We start from the raw sequence: 22914 nt of genomic DNA on the forward strand, positions 1-22914 counted from the left end.
TATGGAACCAATACCTTCATAATACTAATACTCTGAAAAAGGTGAAATTATATGTATTTGATGTTTACGGAGGCAGTATTTCAGATAGAAAAATTACAGTAGAATGCGGAACTTTAAGATATTTATAACTGTTTTATGATTTGTAATTTTAAAAATACAATAAGTAATACTTTGTGAAAATTATTTTCCTATCGATAGATCTACCTATATTGATCAATTGAATTCCTGGTGGGACATCATTTATTTTTTTTTATTAGTTTTACATATTATAATATTTGTGACTTGTTACTATTTATCAACTATAATTTGTTATAAACTTGGAAAATGTAAGACTTAAACAATATTTAATTTTTGTTATTTCATTGGTTAAGTATAAGACAAGAAATAAAAAAAATAGTTATTTATTGACAAAGCAAAAAAATATGTGAATCATCGAGGTGGATCTTTTTGTTAAAGCTTTTTTAAAATTATATAGGTACCTAGAAGATGGATAGCTAACAGAAGATTTATTTAATTGCTTACAGTTGTAGTTCCAATTGAAAAATGTTTACCAAATTTTGTTACAAGCCACTTGAATGTTGTTTAAGATCCGCTTATTGGTATTTGTATCTCAAAAACTAAAAATAACACGAAGTAATGATGCACACCATTTTGTACATGATAAGTATTTTGTTTAAGATAAAATAAATATACACTGAGACTTCTTAAAATTTGATTAAAACAGATAAATGCAAGTTTATCCATTTCCACACCACAGTATTATTTAGAGAAATACTGTAGGATAAATGTCGCGGTAACTTTTTTATTATAGTGGAAAGTTTTGCCACTAGACTTATTATAACCACTGAGTTCAAAAAGTCCAATATATCACAAAATAATATGAGTTTATGATTTAATACCAAACCTCGACGTAAGCGCCCCTTACGGATATTTTTTTAACTGACTTGTATAGCATGTGATCTATTGTAAACCGATATATTTAAACAAAAGGCCGATTCCATTAAAAAAATGTATGTTTCTCATCTACGTTTTCTGTATAATACTGTCTATATTCAGATATATTTTTAAATACTACCATCTATCCTTTCTTTTTACTTTTTCTTTTTAACGAACAAGCATCTTATGGTCATTATTTTTAGGCCACCCTACTATAAAAATGCATAGTCTTGTACAAACTACATGTAAGGCGTGAAGACACAAAGGGCATAGCCTCATAAGAATGTCAAAATTGCCCCAGCAGAAACTTGACCCTAAACTTTGAGGTAATGTGCGGCCTTAAAAAAAAGAGGATTTACGAAATTTTAGCCCAAAATATTGCCACATAACCTCAAAATTTTATGAGACGCCAAAACTTGTTTTTTGGCCATAAATCACCTAATTTTTTATTATAATAGATTTTGTTTTTTTTTAATTAAAGTGTTTTTGTGCTTTTCAAAACTATTTTTACGAAAATCGCAGGTGGCGGGAAATACAAATTAATTTCAGTGTTTAAAATTTTTAAACGCCGATAAAAGAAAAAACAAAAATATTGATCGCTCCAAAAAATATTTATGATGTACATACAATCACCAAATCTATATTCCAAAATGTTAAGTGGCACAAGGTAGTTCATTTTCCGTTTTTTTGCTTAAAGTTGAATTTTTAGTTAGAGATGCGCTACCATTTTAATAGATTTTAATAAAAAATTTTTTTCGGATATTTGTATCCCAATACAAGTGAAAGTAATCGTTCTTTGTTTAGAAGTATCCGGATACATAGAAGTAACCGTCCTTAATACAGCATACATACTATTTTCGAGTATTTTATATGGTCGCCTGAGTGCATATTCAGAGGAGCTTCTTGGCGAATATCAAAGTGGTTTTAGGCCTGGTCGATCAACAACAGACCAGATCTTTGTGCTATGGCAAATACTGGAAGAACCAATGAATTCAATATCGACACATACCATCTTTTCGTAGATTTTAAATCGGCCTATGATAGTGTCTTAAAAAATAAATTGTATGAAGCCGTGGATGAATTCCACATTCCCGATAAACTGATAAGATTGGTTAAGGCTATAAAAAATGGGCGTAAAAATATGGGCCTGCAAGTAAATGAGAAGAAAACTAAGATAATGGCATCAACACCCAACAATAGAGCCAGAAACATCACAAACAAATGCTATTTTGGACTGAGTAGACATATGAGAAGCCGAAACTTAAGCCAAAAAACAAAAATAACCATATACAAAACCCTTTTACAACCAGTGTTGACATATGGGTCGGAGACATGAACCATTTCCTAGACAGATGAAAACCTCCTGCTTATATTTGAACTAAGGATCTTGAGAAGAATATTCGGTGGCATCTATGAAAATGGTGTTTTGAGAAGGAGGTACAACTACAAGATATATCACAGATATAAACATATATTTGGTGGTAAAGACGTAGTATCCCTTATAAAAATAGGAAGACTAAGATGGGCAGGACATCTGGTAAGATCACAACAGAACAACCCTTCTTGAAGAATCTTTATGTCACAACCTGTGGGAAGTAGAAGTAGAGGTAGGCCAAAATTCAGATGGAGGAATGGTGTAGATGAGGATGGTAGAAAAATAGGTGCAGCAAACTGGCAACAGTTGGCAATGGACAGAACTGACTGGCGTAATAGACTTGGGAAAGTCGAGGCTCCTTTATAGGGCTGTAGCACCAATGATGATGATGATGATGATCCGGATACATTTTGAGTAGGTGGATCCATTTAACCAAAATTTGTGATAGTAGTTATCAAAATAAAGTACTTCTCAATCTTTAAGAAGATATTTAAAAATGGTTCATTTATGAATAAAAATATATTATTTCTACTAAAGTGATACCCTGTTGCTCAGAAACGAACAATCTTAGACTCATTATTGTTAACCTTTTAGTAGACGCAGCTTGTCAAGAACACCGGTGGGAGTCAATGACGGTCAGTTCTAAAGCCAATCGGAAGCTTTTGGGTTTCTTTGGTTCTGTTCCTTTGTAAGTTTGTAATTTGTAAAACCGGTGCAGTGGACCGTGTGCGTCTAGAAAAGTAATATAATTTTTGTTACCTGTAAGTAATTATTTTATAATAAAACTTTATTTTTCAGATATTATGGATTATGAAAAAGAGCAAAAAATATTGTTAGCTCTTTTTGAAGAAGTTTCGACGTGTGATGAGTATGATGATAAAGGGGAATCAGGAGAAGAAGATAATGTAGAAGAAAACTTGGAGCAAAGCGATCATCATCATTAACCTGTATGCGTCCACTGCTGGACATAGGTCTCCCTCCGCTCTTTCTATCTGTCTCTCTCTTGTGTGGCTTGTATCCAGTTATTGCTAACACGTTTAAGGTCGTCAGTCCATCTAGTTGGTGGGCGTCCTCTGCTTCGCACTGCTTCTTGCCTTAGTCTCCACTCTAAAATACGTTTTGTCTATCGGTTATCTGATAATCTGGCGACGTGTCCTGCTCAATTCCATTTTAACGACGCGATTTTTTCGATAGCGTCTGTTGTTTTTGTTCTACGACGTATTTCTTCGTTTGGGATTTGGTCTTTCAAAGAGACACCCAACATTTGGCGCTCCATAGGCATCTGAGTCACGCGAATCTTATTAACTACCGTTTTTGTAAGTTTTACTGTTTCCTCTCCATAAGTGAGTACAGGTAACAAATATTGGTCAAAAAATTCCATTTAAGGTATATCCAGATCCAATTTAAATACATAATTTAATTTACCAAACTCTACCCAGGCTTATCCTATGCGACGTGGAAGCTCACATGTCTGGTTATCTCTGCCCAACCGAATTTCATGTCCTATGTATTTATACGATGTAGTCTGTACATATCACTTCCATCAACAACAATATTTCGATTTAGCATCAGATTAGTCATTATTTGCGTCTTGTTCGTATTAATCTTTAGTCCGACCTTTAAGGAAGCGTGGATATAATTTTTCAAACATTATTATTGCATCATCCATACGATCTCCAGAAAACCGATATTTTAGATATCTGGAACAATCTATTTGATACTGATATGTTGCAAATAATTTTTAATGTCGAACATTTTTTTATTGTGATTAACAAAACAAAAAAATATATATTGGAAGTGAATTAGAAAAAATTATTATTCAAACATAAAAAAACAAAGTTAGGTTAGAATCAATTACTGGATTACCGCTAGGCCAAAATAATCAACCAAAAAGGAAGATATATTGGGTGATTTTTCTAGTAACTTTCTTGGGTATGAATATGTCTTTTTAGTTTACTCCTCCTGGTTAAAAAACAAATTACAGACACTATTACCGACGCTTTGGCGGAACGGTACTGTCAACATCTCTACGAATATAAAAGAAATGTTACCACCGACAATTGGTACACCAGCGTGGATTATGGTATAAGCTTGAAGAAAAATGGTTTAACTCTCTTGGGAACAATAAAAGTGAATAGAAGAGAAATTCCTGCATATTTCTTTAACAATCAAGGACGACTTATTGGCTCTAGTAGATTTGGGTTTGGTTCAAGAGGAACACTAGTGTCATATGAACTAAAAAAAAACAAAAACGTTCTGTTATATTTCACTATGCACCAAGGAGACGACGTTGATCCTGTAACTGGCAAACCGGAAATCATATTAGCATATAACAGCACAATAAGCGGTGTGGATAGCGTAGATAATTTATGAGCCCGATATGATGTGGCACGTTGTGGTAGAAGATAGCCCATGGTTGTTTTGTACAGCCTTTTAAATGTTACAGTAATAAATTCCTTTGTTATTTACAATTGTAACCTATCAAATTCCACAAAGACCCGACAAAAAGTTTTGAAAAATTTAGCATTTAGCCTTATGTACAACTACTAGGAGAATCGAAGCCAAAATGTCTATATACTAAAGACAATAAGGTTTGACTAAAGGAGATCTGTGATTTGGATGAAGTGCCAGTTCAACGAACTCCGAGAGCAATTAGGAGGTGTGGTGACTGTGGATGGAAAAAGAATAGAAAAGCTAAATATTTTTGTTCGATTTGTAAAACGTATCTTTGTTTGGAACGTGTAAATCCAATTTGCAATGACTGTAACAATATTCCGGCTCAATTTTATTATGTTTTTTGCCATCTCTTATATTTTTTTATAAAGCTTAGTGAAATAAAGTTTCATTTTTGTTTAAGATAGTTCCTGAGCATTGATATGTTATGTTCTAATTTTAAATTGATTTAGCCCAGTCTGGTTATACAAAAATCATCGATTTCAGGGCAAAATGTTTCGCAGATATCTGAAGCTTTTAAGATATAGGTAAGGGTTACTAGATGACGAATAGATAAAAAGATACTCCTATTTTTACCTTGCGTTTTTTTTAAACAATAATTTATGGTAAGTTTTTTCCCTTATAATTTAAATACACAATACTTATACCATTTTTTTATATCGAGAATATCTTTATTTTCCCGTTTTTTCAATTAAAATTAATAAATAATTTACGGAGATATTTGCAAAAAAGCAGTTTTTTTGCACTAATTTATAAATTTAATTAATTTTTTTAATAACAAAATAAAATGTTATTAATATATTTCAACATTGAGGAATTACTGTCCTTTAAATTTGTGCGAAATTTCCCCCCGATCGGTCAAACAGTTTAAAAGTTATTCAATTTGTTTATCCCTGGGACTAATTAGTTAAACCATTGAACTTGCCCTAAGAATAAGGCTAGACACATTTAACAAATTTCATAGGATTCTTTAAAACTTATACTATCTCAAAAGTTAAATGAATATTGAGTTTTCATCGAAATTATTTAAGTACAAAATAAACGTTTGAAAAGGGGTATGTTTTTTACTTATAAACAATTGTAATAACTTCTATATTTTTTAAGGTACAGACTTGTACGTACAACCATTAGATAGCCGGTAAAAAAAACCACATTTAACAAAAAAAATAAACCTATGAACAATAAGAACGAAGTTAGCGACAATGTTTTTGTTAATTATATCTCCATTGTTTATAAACATTAAGAAGTAAAATTTGCACAAATTTTGAATGAAAATCTAAACTTTATATTGAATTGTATAATGATGAATAAAATTCATCAAATTTTTCGAAACTTAAAACCTTTCGAAACGAAGTTACTTTCGAAAGATCGACATAGGAAAGTGGAGGGGAAACTGTTTTAGCTCTTCGCTGCAAAATTTAATATTATGGTTACGGATTTATCATTCAAAAGCTTCAACAGTTCTGTAGAAATTTCATCAGGTCCATTTGCTTTTCCATTTTTAGCGTTTCTTATTGCGTATTCTACTTCTTCTTTCAATATATCTGGCCCAGTTGCATTGATTATCTGAGTTAAGTTGTTTCTATCGTCTTCAAATAATTCATTCAGGTATTCCGTTCATCTTTTTATTTTATTCTCTAGATCTACAATAAGTTTTCCATCTTTGTCTTTAAGTTTACCTATTTGACATTTCTTTATTCTTCCTGTTATCTCTTTTACTTTTTTGTGCATATTGAACGCATCGTACTTTTTCTCATAGGTTTCCATTTCTTCACATTGTTCTTTAATCCACTCCTCTTTAGCTTCTTTTATTCTCTTTTTTATGTGTTTATTTATTTCTTTGTATTTGTCTGGGTAATTCTTCATCTTTCTTCTTTGTTCCATCAAGTCTAGTATATCTTTTGTCATCCACCCCTTATTCTTTGTTGTTGTTTTTGTAAGATATTTCTTTCCTGCTGTTTGTATAGCTGTGTTTATGTACTTTAATTTTTGGTTAACGTTGTTTGTATCGCTTATTTGTTGCTGCACTGAACGGAGGTTTTCATTTATTTCTTCTCCTGTTTCTTGTCGTATATTTTTGTTTCTAAGTTTATTTAAATCTAGTGCCTTTCTGTGTGGTCTTCTAATCTTTATTGGTCTCGCCTCTATCACAGTAACTACCGGGTTATGATCTGAGCCTATATCAGCTCCTGGGTACGTCTTAGTACATTTAACAGCATTATGATACCTCCTTGCTATCATAATGTAGTCTATTTGATTTCTCACTATTTTTTCTTTGGTATCTTGTGGAGATGTCCATGTATATAACCGTCGAGGAGGTAATTTGAAAAAGGTATTTGTTATTACGAAGTCTTCAGTTTGGCAAAATTGAATCAATCGATCTCCTCTGTCATTTCTGTTTCCAAGCCCATATTTTCCTACTTGTTCTCCTACCTTACCTTGACCCACCTTGGCATTAAGATCGCCCATTAATATGTTAATGTATGGAACGACTGACTTAATAAGTGAAGACAAACAACCTGCAACAAAAAGGTTCAGACCTGACAGTGAAGTCGAATAAATGAACCAAATTTTAACTTTTAAACCAATGTATGTAAAGAAAATAAAAAAAGTAAAGTTCAATAAACATTGCAAAATTTAATAAGGCAAGTGATGAAAAAATCGACTTATTTTATCAAAGCAGTAAGACAGATTAGATTAATATTGTATATCATATTTGTAAGAAAAATGGAATAAAAATCAATATTGTTAATTATAAAAATACAAACAATTATAATTAATATAAGGAATATAATAATATATTGTGTAAAAAATTACCTGAAATTTAATTTATAAAATATATAAGTATTATTACATCATTGATATAAAATGAAAAAACATATGTTGATTTTCCGGGATTTTCCGAGATTTATGGGGGGTGAAAATTATGTCATCATTATTAATACTGCCACAGACTATTCGAGCAATTTAAAAAAAAAAGTAAGTATTTAGGATGAATTTCAAATGGACTCAATTTTTCCGAGTTTTCCCATATTTCCCGGCCAGTGAAAACTATGTAGTTATTCATATTTCGACGAGCTACCCCAGAATAAAAAAAAGAGGCTTGCAGCTGCAAAGGAAGCCGAGATAATGTAAATTTTTCCTACGTGTTGCAATTTGAAGTTCCGATACCGAAAAAAAAAACCGAGCTGAAACAGATATCCTCTCTACTTTCCTATGTCGATCTTTCGAAAGTACCGTTGTTTCGAAAAATTAGATAAATTTTATAGCTATAAGTTTCAATATAAAGTTTAGATTTTCGTTCAAAATTTGTGCAAATTTTACTTCTTAATGTTTATAAACAATGGAGATATGATTTTTTTAAAAATAGTCACTAACTTCGTTCCTATTGATCATAGAAGGTTTTTTATCTTTTAATGTGAGCTTTTTTACCAGCTATCCAATGGTTGTACGTACAAGTCTGTAGCTTGAAAAATATAGAAGTTATTAAAATTGTTTATAAGTAAAAAACATACCCCTTTTTCAAACGTTTATTTTGTAAATAATTTCGATGAAAACTCAATATGCATTTAACTTCTGAGATAGTCTAAGTCTTAAAGAATCCTATAAAATTTGCTAAGTGTGTCTAGCATCATGCATAGGGCAAGCTCAATAGTTTAAATAATTAGCCTCAGGGATAAACAAATTAAGTAACTTATAAAATATTTGACTGATCGGGGGGAAATTTCGCACAAATCTAAAAGATGGTAATTCCTTGATGTTTAAATGCATTAATACCATTTTATTTTGTTAATAAAAAAATTAATAAAATTTATAAATTAGTCCAAAAAAAACTGCTTTTTTGCAAATATCGCTGTAAATTATTTATCAATTTTAATTAAAAAAACGGAAAAATAAAGATATTCTTGACATAAAAAAATGACAAATATTGTTTATTTAAAATATAAGGGAAAAAATTTATAGACAAAAAATCAAATTGTGACCATAAATTATTGCTTAAAAAAACGCAAGGTAAAACTAGGAGTATCTTTTCATCTATTCATCATCTAGTATCCTCCACCTATGTCTTAAAAGCTTCAGATATCTGCGAAATATTTTTCCACCTTTTTTTTTAACCACACTGGGCCAATTGTAATTTATTTAGTAAAAAAGAGAATAAATCGAACTAAAACAAAAATTGTGGACTATTTTTTGTGCTACGTAAATAAACATTTTAAATAAATAAAATATGTCAATAAAAATAAATATTGTTAAAAAAAAACTACAAACAATAAATTATTTTATTGAAATTTAAACAAAATGCATCCAGAGGACTATTTTTATGACCGGTGTAGTAGACCGTGGGCGACTACTGATACACAAAATTAAACTGCGTGTACTGTAAGGTAAAGTAAAAATATTTTTTGGATTTCTGAACACACATCTACATTTTCCTCCAATACTTATAACTTACCCTGTATACCCTGTATATTAATATATTAATATTAATTAAGAAAATAATTTTACCTCTTGTGACATATTTATTTTGAACGGTCTAATACTCTTATCCACCTTCTTCGATTCCTCCAATCCCCACCATTTTTCTTCATATTGTGGAATAGGCGGCACTGTGTACAGAAACCGATGGACGAAAAACGCAACAGTAGACAATATAATCAAAAATAAGCTAACTTTAATACTACTCGCGACCATTATTGCGTTCTAGGTCACGACGTAACGATAAACACTTTACAGTAATAATATTAAACAAATAATTAGTTAAATAACGCTTGTGTACAAAATTAATACTGTAATAGTAGATAAAAACGACAATGTGCACTCAGTTTCTTATCGACTGCGATATAATTAGTTTGATATATCTACGAACTGATAGAATGTTGATAATTTAGAAAACATAAAAAGAGAAGTAATTTTGGAAACTGTTTTTACTCGGTTTATTTTTGCTTCTCTAATAAACGCAAAACATACGTCCTTGTACATTATACTTTACTTGTTGCCACGTGTTGAATCTGGAAGCAAAAATATTAAAATTTTATTAGTTGACTACTCACATTCTAGTTTTTCTCATTCCTTTAATGTTTAGAACTTTGTTTATTATGAAAGATATTTAAACTTTATATACATCTTTACGAAAAATTTGATGTAAGTCCAAATTTTACAGATAAATCGCTATCTTCAGATAAATCCAGTTATCTTGATCTAAACTCCAGCTAATATGATAGCAAAAAAATTCTAAAATTCAGCTCAGATATAAATAATAATGTCTTTACCTTTATGAAAAGTCTTTATCCTCCTGCTCATTCCTTGAGCCCTTGACAGGTCGTGGTGACACTCTAAATATTATTAGCTTGTCGTCTCCATTTGTTGTTGGCCGTATGGACAGCTTTGTGTAGAGATTCTCCCGCCAGAGTATTCATTTGGTCTGCTCATCGTGAAGGAGATCTTCCTCTTGGTCTTTGGCCGTCTACCTTTCCTTCTACTAGCAATTAATGGGGAATTATTAAAGGGGAAAAGGGGAAAAGGGCAATTGCTAAAGGGGAAAAGCCCTTACTCCGGAGTGTGACTGTGGTGCGCAACGACAGACCGTCCGTCACATTGTTGAAGAATGCCCCCGAAGGCGGTTCCCTGGAGTTTTTTACGAGTTCCTGAATGCGACCGAAAATGTTTTAGACTATATTAATGCATTAGATGTTCGTTTGTAATACTCCATGTAATGTTTTATATTGCTTTTTAAATATGTGTTCTTATTGTATGCCATACGATAAATAAATAAATAAACTAGCAATTAATAGTTCCATGGTCGCAGTTTTTCTAGCTATCTGGCCAATGTAAATTGGGTATGCTCGATATACTTTTTTTAATAGCTCATCTTTAATAAGAAGCTTTTTCAAAATTGGCAAGTTGGTTCTATTTTTTTATCTCGAATTGGCTCGAATTTTCTCATTGGTTCTTGACCTGGAAATCCCTATTTATCGCTCGAACAGCGCATATAAATATTGGCAATTTTCAGGTCAGCAAGTCAGTCCCTCACGGGCTCTCCGAGAGCTTAGTGCTCTTGGGGCGCTGCTTCCTGCTGTTCCAATTATACCCTGTGGCTGAGATATTATTCAACTACAATCTGATGTTTTATTTCGACCTATATTTTTGTCATGTAAGAAATATCGTGTCTTTTTCAAGACAAGCCATCAGAAGATAAATATTTACAAGTCCACACCCAGTAAATGGACTTGGGTAGAGCAGCTCTCGACTGCGATATTCGAAGCCCTCTACAGAGCACCCGGAGATAACAGAAGGTGGTTAGACCCTTATTTGTTCCCCCGAGGTGACATGGCGCCCGACAACGTGGTTTAAATCCGAACCCACGACCCAGCTCGAATTCATAGAAGGCAACACACCATTGACTTCAACATGGGTTGAAGTCAAGAGAAGAATGGGGAGAACCACGTAGTGTTAGAAAGCAATACTCTTAACACTCCGACATCGAGATCTTCTGCAGACTTGATGACTTCGACGTGCAGACACCTTTGACGAGCCAGGCTTATTCGAAGTTAGAAGCCCCAGATGCCGATGGAAGTCTCGGAGTAGATCCAGTCATCGCCCCCCTACCGAAAGTGGTTGGACGACCACGTAGGCTTCGGCACACTGGTACCCTACGAAACCCCGTTGGATAAGGCAGATGGGATCCGGACGACCGAGAAGAAGACGAACCCGTTGGAGGAGTTGGCACGCCGACAGAGGGTGGACCTGTAGGAGCTTGAGATGCCGTCATCACCACCGACCTCTCCCCGTAAGTAGTGCAGTGTTGTGTGAATTATTTTGAACATTTTTACTTATATTTTATGCATATTTTCTTGTGTATTTTCACATGTATCTTTTATTGTATTTTTATTCAATAAATATTTTTCCCAGCCGCAGAGTCTCCAGAGGAGGGGGGATGTGATCGAATGCCATAGTCTGTGGACTAGTACGCATTTCGATGCGCCTCGAATTTTCCCATTGGTTCTTGACCTGGAAATCCCTATTTATCGCTCGAACAGCGCATATAAATATTGGCGATTTTCAGGTCAGCAAGTCAGTCCCTCACGTTCTCTCCGAGAGCTTAGTGCTCTTGGGGCGCTGCTTCCTGCTGTTCCAATTATACTCTGTGGCTGAGATATTATTCAACTACAATCTGATGTTTTACTTCGACCTATATTTTTGTCATGTAAGAAATATCTTGTCTTTTTCAAGACAAGCCATTAGAAGATAAATATTTACAAGTCCATACTCAGTAAATGGACTTAGGTAGAGGAGCTCTCGACTGCGATATTCGAAGCCCTCTACAGAGTACCCGGAGATAACAGAAGGTGGTTAGACCCTTATTTGTTCCCCCGAGGTCCAGGGCACGCTTAGAATTGTTCTATAGACCCAAATTTCAAAGGCTTTGATTTTACTTCTATCGATTTTTTTTACAGTCCATGTTTAAGTTGCGTTTGTAGGAATGGGAAAAATCATGGTATTGACCAAACTGAGCTTAGTATTTCTTGTTATCGTTTGGTCTTTCCATATTTTAATCAGTTAAGCTATTGCGGTTTGGGACATTACTAGTCTACGCTTGATTTCTGAGAAGCAATTGCCATTGTTTTTTTTTATTTAAAGAAACAAAGTCGCATCCACCCAAAGGTTATTAACGACATTCCTGTAACATTTGTAATAATATTAAATTAACATTTTTAACAATCAATCATTGTAACAATTAATTACAATTTGTGAACAATTGAACATTTGTAACAATTAATTTAGTTAAATTTTGTGTAACATATTTATAGATTTTAAGTAACCTAATAAATTGTTCGGAACTAAACTTTTGTTGAGGAGTGCTTTCAGGTTATTTGGCAAATTGTAAGACTGTCTTTGATTTACATATTTAGGACAGTCTATCAAGAAGTGCTTTATACTGTCTACTGTATTGCAGGTTTCGCATTTTGGAGGTTCACTATTTGAGAAGAGATAGGCATGAGTATACCTACAGTGTCCAAGTCGTAGACGTGTAATAATAGTTTGGCATCTTCTACTTCTGGCTGTGGACTTCCATGAAAAAATATCACTTTTGATGGTTCTGAGTTTCGAACTAGAGTCATTCCACTCCCGATTCCACGCACTTAACACCTTATTTTTGAAATAAACTTTTAGATCGCCTGCGATACTCCGACACTCTGTTTCTGATACGTCACTGGTGATAGCGTTACACGCACTAGTATCTGCTTCTTCATTCCCTTCTATGCCTATATGAGATGGTATCCATAGGAAGTGGACTCTTCTGAAATTTTCTTGAGCTTTCATTAATTCGGCCCTGATAATTTTCTCAATGGGGTGTTTAGGGTATACATTTTGCATAGCTTTGACTGCGCTGAGAGAGTCAGAAAGGACTAGACAACAAGGGATTTTTTTAAGATTTACTTGCTTGATGGCTTTGAGCAAACCAAATAGTTCTGCAGTATAGATGCTGGAATTTAGAGGAAGTTTAAATTGAAAAGTTTCATTTGGTGTTACCACTGCTACTCCAACGCCAAGTTCACCTTTGGATGCATCTGTATAAATTTTAATCCACTCATTGTATTGTTGATCTAGGATTGAATTTAGTTTAACTTTAAAAATAATAGGACTAGTTTCATTTTTATTATATATACTTAACGCTGTAATGACTTTGGGCTGTTCGATAGTCCAAGGTAGATAGTTATTGGTATTTGTTTAAAATACTGTTGGGAATTGAATGTTCAGTCTGGAGCTATATAATCGGATTCTCTCGTAATAAGGTTTGGGGGCACGGGGCTTATTATTGTAATAATTAATATATTTGTTATTAAAAGTATTAAAGTAGAGGGGTTTTTTATATTTGAGGCTATAGATGTAGCATGCGCTAGAGCTAAGTATATTCTTCGGTAATTTAGAGGTGGCTCGCCGGCTTCGTTCAGTATGCTTTCGGAGGGAGTTGTCCGGAAGGCTCCGAGTGCAATTCTAATACCAGCGTTGTGTATGCTGTCAAGTTTTTTAAGTAGTGTTTTTGAAGCAGATGCATATGCAATTGATCCATAATCTAATTTAGATCTAATTAGTGTTTTATATATTCTCAACAGAGTTTCCTGATCTGATCCCCAATTTCGGTTTGCCAATGTTTTCATTAGATTCAGTCTTTTATGACATGCTAAAACTGTTTGTTTTATATGTTCTTGCCAAGTAAGTTTTTGATCAAACCACATACCTAAGAACTTTGCCGTTGGTTTAAATGGTAGCATAGTGTTGTATAATTTTAATGTAGGGGGCATTGATGAAACCTTTTTGGAGAAGAGTATACCTGATGTTTTTGTTGCTGAAAATTTGAATCCGGTCGTTAGAGACCATTGTTCTAATTGGTTTAGAAAACACTGCAAAGCGTTTGTCATTGATTCGGTGTTATTTCCTTTGATATAGACAACAAGGTCATCTGCGAAAAGTCGAGCCTTTAGAGGTTTAGTAAGGTTGTTAATAATATTATTTATTGCCACTAAGAATAAAGTAGGGCTTAGGACTGATCCTTGGGTGTTCCATTTTCTTCACTTTTCTCCTCTGAGTAAGTATTATGTACTCTTACGCAAAAAGACCGGTTCTGTAAAAAGTTTTTAATAAATTTCAGGCAATTTCCACGAATATTCCATGAATGTAGTTCTTTCAGAATATTGAATTTCCAACAAGTATTGAATGCCCTTTTTAAGTCGAAAAATATTGCAATACAATGTTGTTTGGTTGCTAGCGCTTCATGAATGTCAGATTCTAGATCAAGAATATTGTCAATGCCCGAACGATTTTGTCTGAAACCGTTTTGTTCCGGAACTAAACGATTTGATAATTCTAATGTCTACGTTAATCTAAGATTTACCATTTTTCCATCAATTTGCTCATAGAACATGTTAAGCTGATTGGTCTGTATGAGTCAGGTTCTAGGATTGATTTTTGAGGTTTTAAAAAAGGTAATATAATAGCTTTAGACCAAATTGATGGAAATTTATTATATTGCCAAATTAAGTTGAAAAGTTGAAGAATAAATAATTTTGCTGAGTAAGGAAGATGTTTTAGAAATATTGCCGGGATATCGTCTGGGCCCGGGCTAGTATTTTTTAATTCGGATAAAGCATTTTCCAGTTCTTCAAAAGTGAAAGGTAGATCTAATGGATCATTTAAATTGTCATTTGCAAAAAGATCAGTATTTTCTATTATTATTTTCCTTTCAAGGAATGTATCATTGTAGTTACTGTTTGAAGACATTTCTCTAAAAGATTCAGCTAGGGTATTAGCTATTTCTTGAGGAGAAGTTGAAATCCTATTGTCAACTTTTAATTTAGAAATCATTGGCGTGTATTTCAAACCAGAAATTTTTCTTATTTTTTTCCATACTTCGCTGACAGGAGTTAAGGTGTTTATTTCTGAAACATACTTGGACCAGGAAGCCTTCTTAGCTTGTTTTATAATAAGTTGTGTCTTAGCTTTAAGTGATTTGAACATGGTTTTATTTTCAGGTGTTTTTTGTCTTTTATATTTATTAAATGCAGTTTTACTTGCTCTAATAGCTGCTCCACATTCTGAGTTCCACCAAGGTACAGGAATCTGATTATTCTTTGTCTTTTTTGATTTTCCAACGAATTGCTCAGCACTGCTTATGATAATGCTATTCAAATTGTGTAAGGATTCATCAATGCTTTCATCCATTTTACAGTTAGGCATTGAGTTGTCGATATAATTTTCGAATTTCAACCAATCAGCAGTTTCAGTTTTCCATCTGGGTATGAAAAGGTCATGGGTCAGAGCCATAGAGTTTTTTATTACTATAGGATGGTGGTCGCTCCCATAAGTGTATTGTAAAACTTCCCAGAATAATCGAAGTGTGAGTGCAGGGTCACAAAGACTTAGATCAATTGCTGAAGAATTTCCGGTATTTATGTTAAATCTGGTTGGAGATCCGTCATTAAGAAAATTCAATTGAAAATCTGAAATTATATTTTCGACAATTTTTCCTCTAGCATCTGAATAAGAGGAGCCCCACATAATATTATGGCTATTAAAATCTCCCACGATGATGCGAGAGGATGGTATTTGATAGAATAACTCCTTTAAATCGTTGTACGTTACTTGACGACTGGAGGGTAAGTAAACGTTGCAAATAAAATACCTGTTTGATGATTGTATTTCCACGACTACAACTTCCAGATTTGTAGCCACTGGAAATTCTTTCGCCGATAGTGATTTTTTTAATAATGTGGCTACGCCGCCTGAAGAAAAATTATTATTTGTTATCCTGTCTTTGCGAAAACAGTCATATTGGTTGGAGTTATATTTTTTTGAGGGATTCAGATTAGTTTCCTGTAGGCATATTACATCAGGAGATTGTTCACCAATTAGATGATGGAGCATAGCAAGGCGATGGAAAAAACCATCAATATTCCACTGAAGTAGAGACTTGAATTTAATGTTGGCTTAACTGAGATGTGTCACTTTCCGCTTCCGATGTCTCACTGTTAATATAATTATGGATTTTTTTCCTTATGGACGTGAATTTACGTTTTATGGATCTTTCCTTTAAATGGGGATAAACTTGACTGATCATATGGGACAAAGCTGATAGATCTGTGGTATATTCTTTAATTGTGGTTATTGGATCTGTCGACCCCGTAATATTCATTAGGGGCATGTTAAGTTGATCAACGTTTAGAGGGAAAGGTACAGGGTGATTTTCTATGAAGTTTTTAGCAGGGTCAATTAAGAGAGAAAATGAGCATTCAGAAGTGCTTGCTGAACTAATTTTAGCTTTTTTAGATTTTGCTTGGACTTTAGGTGGTGAAAAAATGTTACATTCTTTTGAAGATGGATCTGCTTCAGGTGAAATAATTTCATCAAAGTTTCTTTTTGGTTGATTAATTATGTGACTGTCCTTATTTGATGCATCTACTTTGTTCGGTGTCTCCGGGATATTAGAAATAGACATTTGTTCACACTGGGAAGGGTTTGTGTCATTGGATGCTTGCAAGGATATATTTGTTGCGCTGGATACCGATGCTTCATTGTTTTGGTTGGGGTTTAGTTGAGCTAGTGGTTCGGAGCACTGTGAAGCGATGTGTCCTGGCTTCTTGCATCTAAAGCAAACTAAACTGTCCTGAGAAATGAATATTCTATATGTCGTGTTGTCAAAAACAAGAGTAAATGACTCTGGTAGTGTTAGATTGTGAGGACTGATATAGATTTGTCTTCGAAAACTAAGGATGTGATTGTATTCAGGCACTTATTTTGAGGAAGGTCGTAGGGGAGACAGGAACTATGCCGATTTTTTGTAACTCATTGATTAGCAAATCGTGCGGTATTGAAGGACATACGCCGGAGAGCACAAGTCGTTCTGCTGGTGTAACTAACCTTCTTGCTCTGACAATTTCACCTTGTATTTCTATTTGACCATGATTATTCATAAAATCGTCCACTATTTGTTTATTGGATAAATACATACATATGCAATTATTAGATAATCTAGAAGAGAAGATTATATTTTTCGGTTGAATTATATTTCCAAGTGGGAGAAGGTAGTCTTAAAGTTTGGTGTTTTCTAAGGCACTAAAGATAATTGCTTGGGACTTTAAAGGAAATTGCACTCTCGGCGCTGCCGAAGAGTATAACTGTGATGTGTTTATTTGATTTTGATGGCCTTGTATTGAAGAACTTTTGTGTGATTCCATGTTTGAATTCATTTCAATAAACGTTTATGAAAAGTAAGTCCGACTCTGTACACCTGCTAAAACAGGTATGTCGGTCTTTACTAAAAGCGGTTATTTGCTGGTAAAACTGGATTTGTTTATTGACAACAATAACAAATAATTGAAATTTGCTGATTTTAATGCTAATTTAACTGGATATTATGTAGAGAGTTTATACACTTACAGTTTATTCCAATATATCACTAAGATTCACAATTTATAACTTACATTAAACTTTGTTAATGTTAAAAATATTCGGAGCCCACATTGAGTACAACATTATAGTTATCGATGCAGAACCGAACTCCAATTGCCATTGTTGGTTATCAGGGAACTCAAGTATATAAATCTGTCTACTTCTAAATTTGTCACTTGGTGTATGTGCGGTAGATTATAATTTGCTCTGTATCCAATCATGATTCTTGTTTTTCCAACGTTGATCTGAAGTCAGAATTCTTGGCTTATCCGGCTTAGCCATTAACTGGTAGTATAAGTGTGTGATCTGCGTCTCACGTTGCTGATTTTTCTACCTCCTATATTTATTTCTCCATCCCATTCGACTAGTACTTTTTTCATTTCAGTATGTATGTTGTATAATAATAGTGAAAATATCTTTTTTTGAAAGTATCTGCATATATTCCCTGTATTTTAACGTTGGCTGAGTTCTTGTATTACAGATTTCCTATTAGGTTAACTAGGTGGTTAGGTACTCCCATATTTTCCGTTAAACTTTAGATGGAATCCCATTTTACCGAATCGAGAGCCTTTATGTAATCTACGAAACAGAGAGGCACACACACACGCAGTGATCAACCCTGCCCCTAGGAACATGTGTATACCAATGTAAGAATGGGATCCACATGTCCGAAGATCAAACCGGTCACACCTCGCTAGTCAAAGTGGTACCTATCTGACCCCCAGGTTTTTCCACCACCCCTCCTCATCGTGTGACTTACGTGAGGAGGCTTATGATCTGAAATTTACTTAAGATGCCCTGGGTAATAGGACATCCTCGGTTTTTAGTGAATGTGGTTATGCCACCTAACTGTAGGGGTAGCCACATCTAGGCTTTTCTCCCTATTTACTTTACTGACTCAATTGATTTTACTCTAGCTTTACGTCGGGACTTGAGTCCCTAAAAAAAGAAAAAGGAGCGTGTGTTCCGACCATAGAGCCATCAGCCTGAGCTGATGACTCTATGTCCGGAAAAGAGTGTGTGCTCGGTCACTCAGCCGCCGATTTGGCAAAATAAATTTTGTTCTCCTCGCCGGCTGAGCACCCGAGAGGGGTCCGGCCACCAAGCCCATGCATGCCGCACATGACCTCAGTGCTCGGATTTCGCGAGTAGATCTTTCATTTCGATCTGCCTTAAGGGCCTAGTCCGCGGAGCGGTATGTAGAAGGCCTGGCGGGCCCCTTCTATATTTGCTATATAAGGTAAATTTACGTTAAACGGTTTAATGAAAAGTATGAATGTATCAGTATGAATTTACGTTATTTAATCAGAAAACACTTTTTTTTTTGTTTTTTTTTTTGTTTTTTTTTTTTTTTTGTTTTTTTTTTGTTTTTTTTTTTTTTTGTTTTTTTTTGTGGACTTCCTTGTGGCGTCGGGACTATAAAATGCCTGGGCAACAATTCTTTCCTTTTTTCCTTAATCCTATTTGTGTGCGTGTATTGGGGTGTGCATTCCCAAGTGTATAATGCTCTCACACACCCCGGTGTATATTGGACTTATAATTACCTAAAAACCTAAAAACCTAAAAAAGAAAAGCGTACCCTCTCGCCAGAGTTTTTTTTTTGGTGTGTTTTCTGATTGACTGCATTTCTTTGTTCGTTCTTCTTGCAACCATCTCATTCTTTATTTATTCGTTCGGGTTCTCCCTATATCGAGCTATCTGTTGTTTTGGTCTTCTGTGTACCGTCCTTGTGTTTTCATTGTAGTTAGTCAGCTCTCTTAACATTCTGCTGGGGTGGTTTCTTAGTCCGTTAAAAATTTCATATGCTCTCTCGTCTAGCGTGCGTAGGATTCTTGTTTGTCCTGAGTCTCTATATACATATCTCAAGGGTACGTACCTTGGTATCTTAAGGGCATCTCTGACTATTTGATTTTGAGTAGTCTGTATCTTTTTCCTGTTTGTTTTACAGGTGTGTCCCCACGCAGCGGATGCATATGTTAGGACTGGCAGGATAATACTATTCGCAACCCTGATTTTGGTTTTAAATCGTAGTTTACTTTTCCTTCCAATAAGTGTTGAGAGCTGACTTTTCAACGCTTTGGCTTTGCGTATTTGCTGATTGATGTGCTCAGTGAACGTTAGCTTCTTATCTAGATGTACCCCTAGGTATTTAGCCTGGTTGGTCCAGTCTACTGGGGTGTTTTCGATTGTAATTTCGCGATTTGGTACACTTCTTCTGTGACTAAACATTACAACCTGTGTTTTATCTGGATTTAGGGCTATTTTCCATTTTATGCACCATCTTTGGAATCTGTTTAGTGCTCTTTGCAGATGATTAGCTGCATGATCCGGGTTTCTCCAGCTAACAGCTATTGCTGTGTCGTCAGCGTAAAGACTCAATAGAGAGCCTGGCTCTTTTGGCGTGTCGGCCGTATAGATGGTGTACAGGTACGGCGACAGCACCGCTCCCTGAGGCACACCCGCCTCCAGGGTCCCGACTTCGGATAGGGTTGCCCCTATTCGAACTCTGAACCTTCTGTTGGCAAGATATGACGCAAGGAGGCATGTCATCGCCTCACTGTATCCAAATTCATTCATTTTATAGATGAGTCCATGGTGCCAGACTCTGTCGAAGGCTTTGCTGACGTCCAGAAAAGCTGTAGCTGTGTACATTTTTTCATTAAATCCTTTGGTGATGAATTCTGTAAGTCGTAGTACCTGTAATTCACAGGAGTGTTCGCTTCTGAACCCGAATTGAGCCTCTGGTATGGTTCCTAGCATTTGTGATTCTTCATTGAGTCTTTTTAGTATAACTCTTTCCGCTATCTTGCTTATAGATGATAATAAGCTGATAGGTCTGTAATTTTGCGGAAATGTGCCGTTTTTACCAGGTTTTGCAATCATTATTACGTGTGCCTCTTTCCACCTATCTGGGAAATATCGTAGTTTTAGCATGTTGTTTATTATGTTAGTGATATAAACAATAGCTTTTGTTGGTAGATTTTTCAGCGCCCTATTTGTGATGTTGTCGGGTCCTGGGGCTTTTTTGGCATTTGTCATTTTTATAAGTTCCTTTATTTCTTCGGGAGATGTATGTGTAATACCTATTCTGCCCTTTTTTCTTCTAAGTCTTCTCGCTGTTCTTTCTACCTCTTCTTCAAAGTCTATGTCATCGTCGGGGTCTTCGTTGTTTCTACACGCCCTTTCTAGTTCGTCCTTCATGACTTCGGCTTTGTCGATTTCCGTATGGACAATCCCGTTTACTCCGTGTAGGGGAGGTATGGGTTTCTTGTCCTTTCGAAGGATTTTAGATAACTTCCAGAAGGCGGATTTGTTAGGATTTAGCTCATCGATATAGGAGTCCCAGCTTTCATTTCTATGATTTTGAAGTTGTTTTTTCACTTCCCTGTCTAGCTCATTTGCAATCCTTTTGTCTTCTACCATTCTTGTGCGGTAGGCTCTTCTTCTTTTCCGGTTTTTCTCTTTGATTAGGTTTTGAAGTTCTATACTTATATCCCTGAATCTTCCTTTTTGTCTTGTGATTGTTTCGGTTTTGGAGCTGGCATCGATAGCATTGTTTATTGCTTGTTCTAGTTTTATTACACTGTCTTCTAGTTCTGTAATATTATTAATTGTTGGGATGTTACCGATGTTCTCGCTCACAATTCTTCTAAAGTTTGGCCAACTTGTTTTCTTTCTGTTGTGGGGCTGCAAATAGTTCAATTCTGTTGCGCCCAGGGTCAGGACGATTAGGTTATGTGTCGAATCGCCTTCATTTAGAGAGTGTATCTCGTATTGTTGACCCACGTTGTGTAGGATTGCAATGTCGAGATACGTAGGGAGTTCTCCGTGGAAACATGTCGGTTCTGTTGGTCCGATGACATATGTGTTCGGTCTGTTCTCGAGATGGTTGCAGAGATATCTTCCGTTTCGGTTGGTCGTCCTGTCAAACCAATTGGGAGATCTAGCATTTAGGTCTCCAATAATTATAGTTGGCTCTTCTGAGTTCAGTATTAGGCTCAAATCTTCGTTGAAAATCGGATCATGTGGTCTAACGTAAGCTGACACTATTTTTAGTGTTTCGTTGTTGGCCTTAAGTCGAATAATTGTGGCTTCCATTGTCACCAGTCCGTCTGGTGTTGGGATGTGCTCGTGTTCGAGTCCCCTTTTGACTAATATAGCTGTTCCTCCTGATAATGCTCTATAATCCGTTCTATAGATATCGTAGCCTGGAAATTTTGTTTTTTTCCTTTCCACTAGTTTGGTTTCTTGAAGAGCTACGATATCGAGCTCTAATCTGTTTATTATTTCATCCAGAAGGTTGATCTTTTTGAATATTCCGCCGGAATTCCATGACCCAATGCGTAGATCTTCGTTTTGGTTTGCTAACATTTTCGGACGGCTTCTCCAAATGCAGTCATCATTTTTGTTGCTTTGTCCATCATGGACATCATTTCCATCATTTTGTTATTATACTCTGTATGGAAGTTTGCGATGAGGGTAGCTGCGTCCTGTACCGACACTTCTTGTGGTTGTGCTGGAGATTCTGAGGTGGTTTCAGCGGATTTTTTCGCTGCCTGTGCGTAGCTGACTCCTTTGTTGATTGGAGCGCTGTTTATGGGTCTTCCTACCGGTCTTGTTGGGGCAGGTGTTTTCTTTTTGGGGGCCTTAGAGCATCCTCTATAATTTGCTGTGTGCGCTTCACCACAGTTTGCACATTTGGGGTCGGTTTCCCGGCTTTTCTCACAGTCGTTACTGATGTGGTTTTCTCCGCATTTTACACATCTGGATCCGCAATGGCAAGCCTTTGAGCTGTGATAGAACCCTTGACAGTTATAACACTGTAGGGTGTCTTTTGTGATTTTGAATTCATCCTCCACATAGATTCGCATGTAGCATATATCAGATATTTTTTTAATTTTTGCAACGTCTTCCTCTTTGAGGGTGACGATGAAATGTGGCAGTACTTTTTTATCAGCTTTTTTGGAGATCATATTGATCACCCTTGTTGCTTCTATTCCTTTATTGTATAGTTCGTCTTTAATTGCTACTGTGCTAGTAGTAGCAGATAGCCCTTTTATAATGACTCTTTTTAGTTTATCGCTATCTATGGGATATGCGATGAATTCTATTTTTGGACTGTGTTCTTCTAGGATGTGTACCATTCCTAGGTAATCTTTTCTGGTTTTTGTGTTAATAACAATCGATCTGCCTGATCGTGC

The 22914-nt window shown here is 35.2% G+C and overlaps 1 protein-coding gene across 1 annotated transcript in view; it reads right to left on the reverse strand.

Moving 5' to 3' along the window:
• The window catches only part of LOC140445376 (juvenile hormone epoxide hydrolase 2-like), a 36869-nt gene extending 27168 nt beyond the window's left edge, over positions 1–9701 (reverse strand). Inside the window, exon 1 of the mRNA XM_072537354.1 lies at positions 9272–9701. Within this exon, the coding sequence (XP_072393455.1) occupies positions 9272–9457 (186 nt within the window). The 5' untranslated portion in view covers positions 9458–9701. The remainder of the gene's footprint in view (positions 1–9271) is intronic.
• Between the last annotated feature and the right edge of the window lie 13213 nt (positions 9702–22914).

This window comes from Diabrotica undecimpunctata, chromosome 7 (genome assembly GCF_040954645.1).
Source record: "Diabrotica undecimpunctata isolate CICGRU chromosome 7, icDiaUnde3, whole genome shotgun sequence".
Taxonomy (NCBI): Eukaryota; Metazoa; Arthropoda; class Insecta; order Coleoptera; family Chrysomelidae; genus Diabrotica; species Diabrotica undecimpunctata.